Here is a 14100-nt window from a genome sequence, read left to right as displayed (position 1 = left end):
ATTGGTCGTCTCGAAGGGCCACTGAAGGGGATCTTGAGTTTGTGTTTTCTGGCACAAACTCAGTCTATGCACCCATAGCATCCTAGAAAACCCGAAATTATGTTCATGCACGATGATTTATTCTTTTAAAAATGCGACCGAAAATTGCAACATTCCCCTTTTTCCGAGATATATCTAGCAACGTGAAATTTGGTCGCTTCTTTTTTGTAAGGAAAAAGGATAGATAATCTCACTGTCAGATTTTGTAGAATGCTTAGGGCGCATAGATTGAGCTTGCGTCGAAAAGGAACTGGAGATGCAATTTAGTGCCCTTTTATCTCGAGGAAGGGTTTCCCGCACCTGGGCGTTTGGTCCTGACTGTTGTCGTCGCCTGCTGCAGTGTGCCAAGGTGCCCTGCTGGATGTTTCTCGGCTGGATAGGGCAGATGCTGCCGCTCCTGGATGGGGCGGTGGGGCCCCACCTTTTCGGCCTGGTGGACTCCATTGCTTCCGATTACCCCAACGTGAGTGTTTGCTCGCCCGGCCATTGGAACTTCAAATGCAGAATGTGTGTCACGTGGATGACTCCTAAAGACTGGTTCACACACTCGCATTTGCTTAAAGGGAAGCTGAAGAGCTTTTCGAAAAAAATGAGTTAATGGTTGATTCTGACGTGTTTGTGCCTGCTGAGTCCAAATATCGCAACCGTTTGATCCAAAATAATCCATAAACGCGAAAAAAAGTGAAGAAATCGGAAGCGATCGCCGCAGCTGCACGCCATTGGCTAGCCACGCGTGACGCGCCACTACGTCATAAAAGGACCATCTTCTCAGCACGAATCCTCCTTGGAGAAGCGCAAAGACTGTTTGCGGACGGACGCTATTTCCAAAAAATAGCGCACGCTAAAATTGCGCACGCTAAAATTGCGCACGCAAAGCGCTAAACCTGGTTCGCGTTCGGAGCATGCGCAGTGGCGACGACGCTATTCTTTGCTCACGCAAAGCTTTAGCGTGCGCTATTTTAAAACTCCCTAATGGCACGACCGGTCAACGGATAAAAGCAAGCACTATGCAGCGGCATGACAACGGCTCGAAAAGTCAGTAGAGCAGCCTACGAGGGAAGCGCGGCCAGCCGCGGCAAGGTCCCCAAGCCGGTCCTTTTGTGACGCCGGCTGACGGGCTTCCTCCTCCCTCCCCTTTCCCTCTGCTGCGGAGAGGCGTGGCTTCGGCGCTACGATGAAGGCGCTTTTCCGGTTAATCCGTGCAGAAAATGACCAAACGAATACGATTTTCGTGATGACTGAGGTCTCGTTAACTAGGCTGAGGTGTTTTTTCTCATATTTAAAACCGCTTCAGCTTCCCTTTAAGACTGAGCTCTCGCAACAGTAGAACACACTGGCGTCAGTTATCTCTGGAACTGCATTTTACTAGAGCAAATATTTTGCAGTTTTCGTGACATCTCATGTATGTACAATCGAAGAGAAATAGTAAACATTTCTAGCCAGTAAAGAAAGAAAAAAATATACGGAAATGGCGAGCGTTCCACCCGATAGACGATGCCAGCGTGTTCTTTCATAAGAGACCACACAATGAAAAACAGCGCACAACAGACAACACAGACATATTTATGAGAGGAAAACGACATTCATACTTAAAAGCCCAATACATTTGCACCGTGAATATATACAAAAATAATAAGAAACTAAGAAAACTATAAGGGCACACGTGCAGAGCACATCCCAGGTTCGGGTAACACTGTGTCGTTAAAAGCACTCGCTAAGAAGAGCACTTGTTTCTCGTACAGCATTATCGATGACTCGCTAGCACAGCACTCGAGTTAGCAAGTTATGTTGTCTCAGTACCAGCGTGCCCAACTCGCCACATTGCGTAAGAAATCCCGAGAGGCTGTAACGCTCCTAAGCATTCGCGAGCGTGCAAACCAGCCTTTACAATTTCGTGTAATGCATCGCACAAGAAATTCACTACTGTAACATCCCGAGTCATCGCCCATCCCCCAATCGTCGCCCACCCCATTTTTTGGGGCGAATATCGATTTCCAAAAAAGTCGGAAAATGCCTAAGCACTTCTTGTGAGTTGTGAATGTGAAAGCATGAATGTCCAATGGAAGGCAGTGGTGTGAGTTTTGTGGCACGAGTAATGTTTTCAAGTTGCGGCAGGAACACCGGCGACGATGTGGATCCCAGAGGTGGCGCCATGTTTGTTGGTGGCGAGACGAGCAGAAGCCTCCGAGCGCGCGCCAACGTGTCCGCTTTAGCCGGCGTGGGCCCCGGAGTGGCCTGCAAGACTTGAAAAGTTTAAATTTCAATAACAAATCTACCTTTTTATTGTTTCGTACACGCCTTGCACATTTCTTTTCCTTGCAATTCGCATACTGTTTGGTATGCACATCCAATATATTTGGTTGAAATATTTCTTTAGCATAGTATTTTTTTTATAGATACTATGTCCATACAGTCGAACCCGGATGTTTCGAATTCAAAGGGGATAAAAAAAATAGTTTGATATATCAATAATTTGATATACAAAAACATGTTAGCTTAAGCTCCAGTTGAAATTTCCACACGTCTCTGCCAATACTGAAGGCCGCCATAAAGGGGACCTTACGAAAGAGAGCCTTGAGGAGTCGCTAAATACGGTAGAGCTTAGTTGGTGAAGGTCACAAACACCACCGAAGGTGCTTGCGATCGTTTACACACAACGTGGCAACAAAACACACCAAAATAATTTTAAAAAATAAAAAAACAGAAAGAGAGTTTAATAAAAAAACAAAAAAACAGTCTATTCATAGAATAAAGTTAAGCAAGCAACAAAAAAGAAACCTCACTAAATTCAGGCAGCAAAAAAAGAAAGGCAAAAAATAAAAACAAAAACTGGCAAAGCAAAAACAGCGAAAGAAAAAGTTAAACAAAGATAAGGAGTTCAAAGTGTGATCGCTCAAGCTTTGTTGACGACACGCTCAACTTTTTTCTTTTTTTGCTTATTTTATATTAGGGTTAAGGAGTCGCGCAGTGACAGCAGTATTCTAGGAAAGAGAGCATGCTCCCATTCCAACTGCGGGCATTCCCCGCCGTCCCTACGTGCATGCGTGGCCTTCTTCTTGCTTTTGCCATCCTCCACCCTTTTCGTTTCTTTTACAGCGGAGCTGTTACTGGCTAGGTTCCTAAGGATTGTGTCCGGTACAAAACACGTGTTGACAAAAATGCCTCTGGACAACTACCGCAATCTACAAGCGACGGCGGCAAGCAGACAACCAGTATGGTTGCTGCCGTCGCTGGTAGATGGCGTCAACCTTTCCAGCTATCATAGACGAATGGAATTCATCGTAGGAAACAGTGCGAAAAACAGACGACAAAGAAGAAGCACATGTAACAAGCACAGCGCTCGTCACGTGTGTTTCTTCGTCCTCGTCTGTTTCGCGCTGTTTCCTAAGCTCTTATCAGTTCCAATTAGGACTCAGGATGGGTCAGCCGCGTGCCCTTTCAGGGAAAGAAAACTGGTTGCGGAAGGAGCGGCAACGTACGCAGCAGCTCGAATGGGTCCGCAACCGCCGCAAAGCCGTCGGGCGCAACGTAACTGCGTCGAGCGCTTCAGATTCCCTTGCCAAAGAAGAGCACCTCGCTCGCCTGGAAAGCCGCCGCCGAGAACAGAATTAGTGATGTAAAGGGCGCCGGCGAGCCAATGCCACGAATGACGATCGTGCCACGGAAACCAAGCACAAGCGCGAGGCCCGCCGACGACTGCACTCCACGTTGGCTGAACAGTTCCCTGGTGCGACGGCGAGGTTCCGGAGGGAGTTTGTGAAGAACCCGTTTTGCGTCACGTGCGCCGTGTGCGACCGACTAGGGTTTTCCGGAGACGTATCCACGATCGGTGGCGTGTCGGACAAGAAAAAGTGGAAATCGGGCGCGTGCGCGTTGCGGCAGTGTATTGAGTACAGCTCAGCTGGTCTTCCTTCTTCACGAGAGGGGAAAGGCTGAACGTTTTTTATACAGATCTTTGCCAAATATAGTGATGGCATGATCCGTAAACAGTGTCTGATGAGTCCTGAATAGGAATTGAATATGCTCGAATAGGAGCCGTCTCTTCCTTTCGGGTAAAAGTCCCGCTACATTTCCCTCCTACTTACTTTTTCAACCTTTTTCTCTCCCAGGCACTGGTGTATGCTTTCAGGGTCAGCAACGAGGCATACTCTTTCGACATCCCAGAGACAAAGGATTTTATTCTGCGGTAAGTGTGATTTAATTTTCGCAGGTTTTAGAATTCAGTCTCCACTTGTGCAGATTTCCTATGGATTGGCGCTGTGTTGGCATACGGGCAGCGATCCCCCTTTAAGCCAGTGGTCGAAAAGTCTCTCGGGTCCTAAAGGAGAGCTGCCGCTTCCTTTATCGCTTATTTATGACAATGTATCGGAATGAATAAAATTAATTTTGTCCGGAGTTGCGAGAAAAGACAGCCGGTAGAAGCTGGCAATAGAAGAGAAGCAAATGGGTCCAGTGCTTCTATTGCCTTTTGTCTTTGTGTTGTTGCTCTGTTCACTCAACTTGCCCTCATTCCAGTAAAAGCTGCTTGGAAAAACGTGGTATGTGTTCAGCCTTTCATTGCAATGATACAAAACAGTCAGCCAGGAATTTTTCATGCAGAATGTTTTATATGGCTGGCACCTGATCATATCCGGTGCGACTTAACAGAAGTCGTCTACTGCCAGTCGAACACTGACGCAGGACTCGTCTCGAGCTCCCTGATTGGACAGCGGTGCCAACCGAACCTCGAGTGCCTCCGTGTTCCTCCCAGCAGGTTCAGACGTGCAACGGCACTCCGCGAAATGAGCGTGCACCGGGCTTCCCCGGAGAAAGAGAGGAAAAGTAATGCCGGAATAGCTGCTCTCATTATGCTGATGATCGATGAAATGTGTTAGCATTTAGCACGGAGCTTTCGACTCGGCGAAGGATGGAAGTTTCATCTTGCAATGGTCTGTTGTCTTGGGAGGTATATTCTCTCGGGTTTTGGATGCAGCCACCGCAGCGTCCCTCCATCGCCAGCTATGGTCCACATCTCGTTCACGAAATGCAGACCTTACCCTGAAGTATGACGAGCAGGAAGCCTCTTGAACCTTGAGACGTTGTGTGCGCCACTGATATGTGTACCGGAATATTGTCACGGGTGGTGACCAAAAGAAGACAGGAAATAAACAAGAAGAAATAAACGTTTAATGTGGCGAACTTGTGCCAGAAATAAAGAAGGAAACAGAAGAAAGCAGAGCGTCGCGGGCGTCGAAGTCGGCGTGTCAGCAGAATCGAGCGCTAGGGCGAGACTGACTCGACAAGGTCGCGGGCGGCCTCTTATCTAGAGTGCGCCGCTATCTCGAAGATTCGGCGAAAGCAGTTCGAGCGTCGCGTGATCGGGGCGAGAATGAACACGCACTTTCTAGAAAACAAAAGCAGGGATAAATGATAGAAGTTACGTGCGGTACATGAATAAACGAGAACTTTCTGGAGGACCGTGACCGAGCGTTGCTTTCTCAGCCTTGCGCGCGGCATTACTCCCCCCTTTAAAAGTGCATCGCCCCGATGCAGTGTGAAACAAATCAAAATAAAAAAGAACGATAAAGAGTCTTTTGGAGCACAAAAGGTCCACAGTCCTATCGAGCGTAGTACGGCTTCAGGCGCACGACGTGGACGACCTCAGGTCGGGGTGGGCGGCGTGACGATGTTCGTGTTCCGTCGGGCATCACCTCGTAGTTCAGCTCGCCGAGGCGACGAAGTACCTTGTAGGGTCCAAAGTAACGTTTCAGGAGCTTCTCGCTGAGACCGCGGCGGCGAATCGGTGTCCACACCCACACCCTGTCTCCGGGCTGGAAGTGGACGTCCCGACGACGAAGGTTGTAGCGGCCAGTGTCGACACGTTGTTGAGCCTGAATCCGAAGTCTGGCGAGCTGACGGACTTCTTCTGCCCTTTGGGCAACCACCTGGGCGTCGTCGCTTGCATCGACAGCCGCTTCGTGGGGTAACATAGCGTCCAGCATTGTCGTTACCTTGCGCCCATGCACCAGCTGAAAGGGTGTCATTCCGGTGGTCTCTTGTACGGCCGTGTTGTAGGCAAATGTGACGTACGGCAGCACCTCGTCCCATGTCTTGTGCTCCACGTCGACGTACATGGAGATCATGTCGGCGATGGTCTTGTTGAGTCTCTCCGTTAGTCCGTTGGTCTGCGGGTGGTACGCCGTGGTGCGGCGATGGCTGGTGTGGCTGAGACGAAGGACTTCTTGCGTCAGCTGGGCCATGAATGATGATCCACGGTCTGAGATCAGGACTTCGGGAGCGCCGTGCCGGAGGACGATGGATTCAATGAAAAACTTGGCAACTTCCACAGCAGTTCCGGAAGGAAGGGCTTTCGTTTCGGCATACCGCGTGAGATAATCTGTGGCGACGATGATCCAGCGATTTCCCGACGTCGACGGCGGAAAAGGGCCAAGTAGATCCATTCCGATCTGCTGGAAGGGTGCTGTTGGCGGAGGAATTGACTGCAAGAGTCCGGCCGGCCTCGTCGGAGGTTTCTTTCGTCGCTGGCATTCATGACAGGATCGCGTGTACAGGTGGACGGTTTTGGGGAGCTTGGGCCAGTAATACTTTTCACGAATACGTGCCAGGGTCCGGCTGTAACCAAGGTGTCCGGACGTCGGGTCGTCGTGGCAGGCTTGAAAGATCTCCTCCCGAAGGTCGGTCGGGATTACCAGCAGCCATGGCGAGTTGTTGTTCCCGAAGTTCTCTTTGTAGAGTACACCTTGTCTAATGGCGAAGGTCGGCAGCGCTCGTGAAAAAACACGTGGCATCGCACTCCCGCGCCCTTCCAGGTGCTCTATTAGTGCGCGCAGCTCAGGATCGTCTCGTTGACGCCGGGCCATGTCGTCGATGTTCACTGCGCCCAGAAAACACTCGTCGTCATCGTCGTCGCTGCTGCCGGAAGGTGTTGCGACGGGAGCTCTGGACAGGCAGTCGGCGTCGCTGTGCTTGCGGCCTGACTTGTAGACGACGGTCATGTTGAACTCTTGTAGTCGGAGACTCCACCGCGCGAGGCGTCCTGACGGGTCCTTGAGGTTCGCAAGCCAGCAGAGCGAGTGGTGGTCCGTGACTACCCGGAACGGGCTCCCGTATAAGTACGGACGAAACTTCGTGATTGCCCAGACGACCGCAAGGCATTCTTTCTCAGTCGTGGAGTAATTTCTCTCCGCCTTGGTCAATGTCCGACTTGCGTAGGCGATGACTCGCTCGGTGCCTTCTTGTACTTGAACCAAAACCGCGCCAAGCCCTGCGTTACTTGCGTCCGTGTGAATCTCGGTTTCCGCATCCTGGTCGAAATGTCCAAGAACAGGAGGAGTCTGTAGTCGTCGCTTCAGCTCGTCAAATGCCTGCTGCTGTTCATCGGCCCATTCGAACTTCTCGGCGTCCTTCGTGAGGTGTGTGAGCGGTGCGGAAATTCTTGCGAAATCTCGAACGAAGCGCCGATAGTAGGCACATAGCCCAAGGAACCTTCGGACGGCCTTCTTGTCTCTTGGCGCTGGAAATGCTGCGACGGCACGAGTCTTCTCGGGGTCTGGGCGGACACCTTCGTTACTAACCACGTGGCCGAGGAACTTCAGTTCGTCATAAGCGAACCGACACTTTGACGGCTTCAGGGTGAGTCCGGCGGTCCGTATGGCTTGGAGAACTGCTCGGAGTCGTCGCAAGTGCTCGTCGAAGTCGCTGGAAAACACGACGACGTCGTCGAGGTAGACGAGACAGCTCTGCCACTTTAGTCCTGCCAGTACGGTGTCCATGACACGTTGGAAAGTTGCTGGCGCCGTGCACAGTCCGAAGGGCATCACTTTGAACTCGTACAGTCCATCCGGCGTGACGAAGGCGGTCTTTTCTCGGTCCCTTTCGTCGACTTCGATCTGCCAGTAGCCACTCTTCAGGTCCATCGAGGAGAAATATCGAGAGTGGCGCAGCCGGTCTAGAGTGTCGTCGATGCGGGGGAGTGGGTAGACGTCTTTCTTCGTCACCGTGTTCAGCTGCCGGTAGTCTACACAGAACCTAAGCGTCCCGTCTTTCTTCTTAACCAGTACGACTGGAGAGGCCCAAGGACTGCTTGAAGGTTGAATTATGTCGTCGTTCAGCATTTCTTGAACTTGCTCCTGGATCGCCTGCCTTTCTTTAACGGAGACTCTGTATGGCGATCGATGCACCGGGCGCGCGTCGTCCTCGGTAACGATGCGGTGCTTCGCAACGGTGGTTTGGCGCACCTTCGACGACGTGGCAAAGCAGTCGCGGTATTCGGCGAGAAGGTTAATCAACTGTCGTCGTTTCGGGCCCGGGAGTTTAGGGTCAATGTCGAGCTGCGCTGGCGACGCACTGTCTTGCTGAGGTGGCGAGAATTCGTCAGTAATGGCGGCGACAGCGGCGGAGTTTTGGAGTTCCTCGACCTGGCCCACGGCTGCACCTTTTGTGAGGTGTTGCGCTTCATTTCGGAAGTTCGTGACAAGGACCACAGTGCGGCCATCCTGAAGTTCAGCAACTCCTCTTGCGACGCCTATTCCTCTTCCCAGAAGCAACTGGAGGCTTCCTTCGAGCAGAACTTCGCCGCAGAAATCTTCGGTGATCCCGACGGGTACGAAAACACTCGACCGCGGCGGTAAGTTCACGTGGCTGGCGAGGACTCGGACCGCAGATGACGTCGCTTTGGGTTCCTCCGGTGGTGAAACAGGCTTTCGCAGCGTCAACCGGTTTGCTCCGAGGTCGATGACGGCGCCATACTCGCAGAGGAAGTCCATTCCGAGGATAACGTCCCTCGAACAGTCTTGCAGAACGACGAACTTTACAGGGCACGTCTCACCGTGGATCTCGACGCGAGCGGTGCATCGCCCGACTGGTGTGATGAGGTGCCCACCGGCGGTTCGTATTTGAGGTCCATCCCACGGCGTCGTGACTTTTCGAAGGCGGCGGGAGAGCCTCCCACTCAAAACTGAGTAGTCTGCTCCGGTGTCCACGAGTGCCGATGCGTCGTGGCCGTCGATGATGACGTTTAGGTTGTTGGACACCGTTTCAGGAGCGTCGTTTCGGTCTCCGGTAGCGTTCGAGTGGGGGCCCTCCGACGTTCGTGGAGGATCTTGGCGTCGGTCGTCTTCGGCAACTCCACCTCCAGGGGTTGCCGCGCCTAGTTTCCCCGGCGTGGAGCGAGGGGTGACAGGCTTTCACGTCGGGGTCGGTGCATCGGCGAAGCTGGACGTCGTGGTGACGGCGACCGGAACTCTCGGCGTGACGCAGGCTCGGGGGACTGGGGTCGTCGCAGGTACTCGTCGATCTCCCGAGGGCGTTCACCATACCGGGGGCGCGGGTCGCTTGGATGGAATCCGCGCAGCCCGAGTCGTCGGTATGGGCATCGGCGGTACACATGGTCAGCTTCCCCGCAGTGGTAACACAGCGGGCGTCGGTCGGCCGTCCTCCAGACGTCTGTCTTCCTCGGCGCAGGTCGCTCTGGGGGAACGTGCGCCTGATCTTCCGGCCGTCGGGGGTACTGCGGCGTTGGGGCGTCTCTTCGGGGTGGCGCTGTGGCTTGGCGGGAAGCTTGCGGCGGTCGTCGGGCCATGGCGGCGTAGCTCAACGTCGGTTCCTCCGGTGCCACCCTGGTGACGGGAACCTCCGGTTGGAGCGCGCGATGCACTTCTTCTCGGACAGCCTCGGCGATGGAAATGGTTGGCGGACGGCTGGTGGTTGGCAGCAACCTTCGCAGTTCCTCCCGGACAACCTCCCGGATAATTTCGCGGATGTCCGTACCAGGCACGTTTTCACCGCTAAGCAGCGCGGTTGCAGTGACGCTTGGCTGCCGCTGGTAGTGGGAAGCGCGCGCTTGGAGGGCGCGCTCGATGTTTGTCGCCTCGCTGACGAAGGCGTCGACGGTTGCCGGCGGGTTGCGGACGAGGCCTCCGAAGATGTCGTCCTTCACGCCCCGCATCAAAATGCGCAGCTTCTTTCCCTCGGTGGCCTGAGGATCGGCGCGGGAGCTCAGGCGGAGCACGTCTTCCACAAAGCTCATGACGCTTTCATTGGGGCCCTGGGTCCTGGTTCGCAGTAGGTCCTCGGCTCTCTCTCGGCGGTGGTGGTTGACGAACGTAGCCTTCAGGTCGGTCTTGAAGATTTCCCACGACGTCAAAGAGGACTCATGGTTCTCGTACCAGTGCTTGGCGGTTCCCTCAAGCGAGAAGTAAACGTTGTGCAGGCGTTGCTCGTCGGTCCAGCCATTGTGGCGGGCAACGCGTTCATACTGGTCAATCCAGTCTTCGACGTCTTCGTAGAGTTCACCGTGGAAGGGGGCAGCCGTCCGCGGTGCGACGGGCATGTAGACGACGGGAGAAGCGGCGGGGGCTTGCGACTGGTTGGCCATCGTCGTCTTTTGCGGCTTGGGCTTGTCCAGGAGCAAACCGTACTCAGGATCCTCTCCCTTGGTGCGGCGGCTGGTCCGAATTTCAGGTTCTGCGGTGAGTGGTCTTCTCACCGAGCCGGGAATCGGACTTGCACTGCGGTCCCTTGGAGGAGAACGCTGCACGGGCATGCGGTACCCCGCACCTCCACCAAAATGTCACGGGTGGTGACCAAAAGAAGACAGGAAATAAACAAGAAGAAATAAACGTTTAATGTGGCGAACTTGTGCCAGAAATAAAGAAGGAAACAGAAGAAAGCAGAGCGTCGCGGGCGTCGAAGTCGGCGTGTCAGCAGAATCGAGCGCTAGGGCGAGACTGACTCGACAAGGTCGCGGGCGGCCTCTTATCTAGAGTGCGCCGCTATCTCGAAGATTCGGCGAAAGCAGTTCGAGCGTCGCGTGATCGGGGCGAGAATGAACACGCACTTTCTAGAAAACAAAAGCAGGGATAAATGATAGAAGTTACGTGCGGTACATGAATAAACGAGAACTTTCTGGAGGACCGTGACCGAGCGTTGCTTTCTCAGCCTTGCGCGCGGCAATATCTCGAGCCATCGCCCACTCTCCTGCTGCTAGAAAATCATAAAAAAAGTGGGGTGGACTATGTCTCAGTATGTAAGCGCAAAAAGTGTAGAAAAAGCTCAGAAATGCCTATGTTTTTGTATGTATCTATCGCAGCTCCGCAAAAGATACATTAAACTCAAAATTCTATTTAGTTTTATTGTTTTATGCGAGAGATGCTCACGAAAGAATCTTTTATTACCGCAAAGTCCGTTACCTGCACACGCAGGATGAACACCACCAATCAGCATATACAGCGCGAACATTTGTTTCGTGACAGCACGTTTCTAACTCCGCTATGTTCTCTTCGTCTGAGAAGACAGAATGGTGCCAGGCTGGTGTCGGGGCTCTGCTTAGCACTCCGATTGTTCCGTTTTCCACACGCACTGTCTACCGCGTCTCACACTCCAAGAGGCTCTGAGCGCATTTACACTGCAACCGCAAGAGTGGCACCCACTTTAGTAAGACATCCACGGAGCAATTACCGTATTTACTCGAATGTAACGCGACCACGATTGTAACGCAAGGGGTGACTTTTCACAGCGAAAAAAAAGAACACGAATGTAACGCGAGTTAAGTAAGGGGAAAAAAGTACCTTGAAAAGTACTACAACGTGGTCCGCGGAAGCCTTTTCGGCCGGGTTCACACTTGAAGAGCACTTCACGCTGGAGCCTCCACCCACGGATAGTCGATTCTGTCACATCTACCCGTTGAGCCGCGGCAGAGTTTCCGATTTGCTCAGCCATCATAATTGCACTTTTTTTAAAGCGGGCGTCGTACTGAGCTCGTCGCGTCGCCATTTGCTCGAGAGTCCAGTCGCGGAAGCACAAAGCAGCAGCTCACAAAACACGGACAACACGGGCACATGGGTACGGTAACCCTAACAGAAAGAGAAAGCGTTGTGAAGGTAACCCGTAACCCTAACATGGGCGCAATGAGTCGCAAACAAGAATAGGATTGGATTGGCTGTTTCCAGCGTGTATATGTTGCCAGCACAAGATTGAAAGATTGCGAGATTTGTCGTAGCCATTTTAAAGACCCTGTGCTGCGACACCGCCAAGGCAAATTTTGAGGCGTTTTGATTATAACGCGAACCCCCAAATTAGGTAAGGGAAATTTGAAAAAAAACTTGCGTTACATTCAAGTAAATACGGTACCTTGCACGACATGGGGCCGCTTCGCACCATCCGGTCTCCACATGTGTACATAGTTTCTCCACACTAACACATTGCATTCTGTGTTACAACTACCTTTGCCCTGCTAGTAAAGCCAAGGGGCGACTTTTTTTTATTGATTTATTTCCTCCGTGACACGCAACAACATACTAAAATAAATACCGTAACATTTCATAAAAATCATGAGCTTTTTCACTCTTTTAGGGTGGATGACCAGCGAAGCTGTTTAGCACACGATACAGACGCGCTTTGAGGAGCCGAAGGAAACTAGACACACCCGACCGGACTGTCACCCCGGGAGAGTACAAATAAAAGAAACTAGGCACGCAAGCGCTTGGAACGATGACAAAGAGAGGATGGTGCAAGCGTAGACATGGCTAACATGGGTCGCACAGCGGCAAATCTTTGAGAAACCTTTATTATCTACCGTGAGAGTCTACTGATCTCGAAAATGGGGCCTATTAATAACTAATCTACTGAAAATGCATGTCCAATTGAAGAGATGCATAAGCTTTTGCACAGAACGAAACGATTTTGCATCAAATTCGGGACCTGAGCTTTTGTTGATGCACACAAAAAATGCTTGGAACCCTAGCCATAGACAGCTTCGCTGTAAAATTAAACTATCGTAAAGTTCCGAGAGAACGCCTTCCCCCGAGAGACCGCCCCTCCCATGTTTGGGCTGCATACAGTATAGACCACTTACAACGTAACCGCTTATAGTGCAGGACCGCCCAGTTAAAAATAACCATTGGCTCCAATTAGGATATTCAATTGGAACCAACTGGAGTCAATGGAATTCAATTGGTTTTGGGTCATCCAACTGGTCATTCTAATTAGTTTCAATGTTTCCAATTGGTTACACCAACTAGGAACAACAAAATTCAATTGGCACTGGGCCACCTAATTGGTCACTCTAATTGGATTCAATGTTTCCAACTGGTTACCCCAATTAGGACCAACAAAATTCAATTGGCACTCAGCCACCTAATTGGTCACTCTAATTGGATTCAATGTTTCCAACTGGTCATCCCAATTGGTATCAATAAAATTCAGTTGGCACTGGGTCACCAAATTGGTCACTCTAATTGGATTCAATGTTTCCAACTTTATGATTGATCTCCGATTGGGATCAATAAAATTCAATTGGCACTGGGACAGAACTTGCCATTATCTCTTTCCTCACCACAGTTTCCAAAGATTGCAATTTATTTTATTTTTTTTTTCAGTATTGCGTTGCAAAAATTTTTTTCAACATCGCAATTTGAAAGGGAGAAAAAAATTCGTACACTATTTAATAAAAAAAAAAAAAAAAAAACGAAAAAAAAAAATCTGTTTCTAGATTTAGTCGGACTTGCCGGCAGCGTCGGTGTACACTGGGCGGCAAAGATGGCGCCGCGAGGACGGAGGAAGCACGAAGCACATGGCGCCGATGGCGTGTACGGCATTCGTAGCATGGTTATGGCAATGAATCAAGAACGTTTTTTTGTGTTTTACTGCTGCAGAGTGCTCAATGGTGCGGTGATAATTACTTCATTTGACCTGCCAGCTTGTTAGAGCGCGAATGAGTGGCAACAAACGTTTATGGGAGCAAGGTAAGAAATTTTCTTTGTCCTTGCTGCGCTGCAGTTTGGGGATTTCGGATTGTTAGATCTGCTGAGACACTCGTTGTTTGATCTTCAGTGAACGATGCGAGCGTGAAGATATAGCTTTAGAGAAGAAAATTTTCCAGGCAGCTATCAGTTCGGAAGTTGTTGGGTATCCGCGAGGAAAGTTAAGTGCGTTTTAAGCATCTCAAAACTAAACTATGAATTGCTGAAAACACTGACTGGGCAGTTTCAAAAATTGAAGCTTTGGGATTCAAAATTAAGCGATTTCGGGGGCATTTTCGATGAGTGGGAAGTGGGGTGGGGG

At 51.2% G+C, this 14100-nt stretch overlaps 2 protein-coding genes across 3 annotated transcripts in view; one reads left to right on the top strand and one right to left on the bottom strand.

Annotated features, from left to right (window-relative positions):
- LOC8026835 (DNA-dependent protein kinase catalytic subunit) overlaps positions 1-14100 on the top strand; it is a 374591-nt gene that overhangs the window by 300409 nt on the left and 60082 nt on the right. The window contains exons 75-76 of the mRNA XM_029967180.4: positions 380-502; positions 4149-4225. Of these exons, the coding sequence (XP_029823040.2) occupies positions 380-502; positions 4149-4225 (200 nt within the window). The remainder of the gene's footprint in view (positions 1-379; positions 503-4148; positions 4226-14100) is intronic.
- Positions 1190-12101, bottom strand: LOC121838345. Of its 2 annotated transcripts, XM_042294538.1 has the most exons (4): positions 11607-12101; positions 10996-11022; positions 5076-5150; positions 1190-2282 (listed from the first exon to the last, which is right to left on the bottom strand). In XM_042294538.1, the coding sequence occupies exons 1-4, from the start codon at positions 11809-11811 to the stop codon at positions 1978-1980; spliced, it is 612 nt and encodes a 203-aa protein (XP_042150472.1). In that variant the 5' UTR covers positions 11812-12101; the 3' UTR covers positions 1190-1977. The 2 variants fall into 2 exon arrangements, 1 of the variants encoding a protein (XP_042150472.1); XR_006078470.1 differs by lacking the exons at positions 5076-5150; positions 10996-11022.

The sequence above is a fragment of the Ixodes scapularis genome, unplaced genomic scaffold, assembly GCF_016920785.2.
Source record: "Ixodes scapularis isolate PalLabHiFi unplaced genomic scaffold, ASM1692078v2 PGA_scaffold6__148_contigs__length_123643588, whole genome shotgun sequence".
Taxonomy (NCBI): domain Eukaryota; kingdom Metazoa; phylum Arthropoda; class Arachnida; order Ixodida; family Ixodidae; genus Ixodes; species Ixodes scapularis.
The sequence above is the reverse complement of the archived record's forward strand: the minus strand, read 5'-3'. Positions and strand labels throughout refer to the sequence as shown.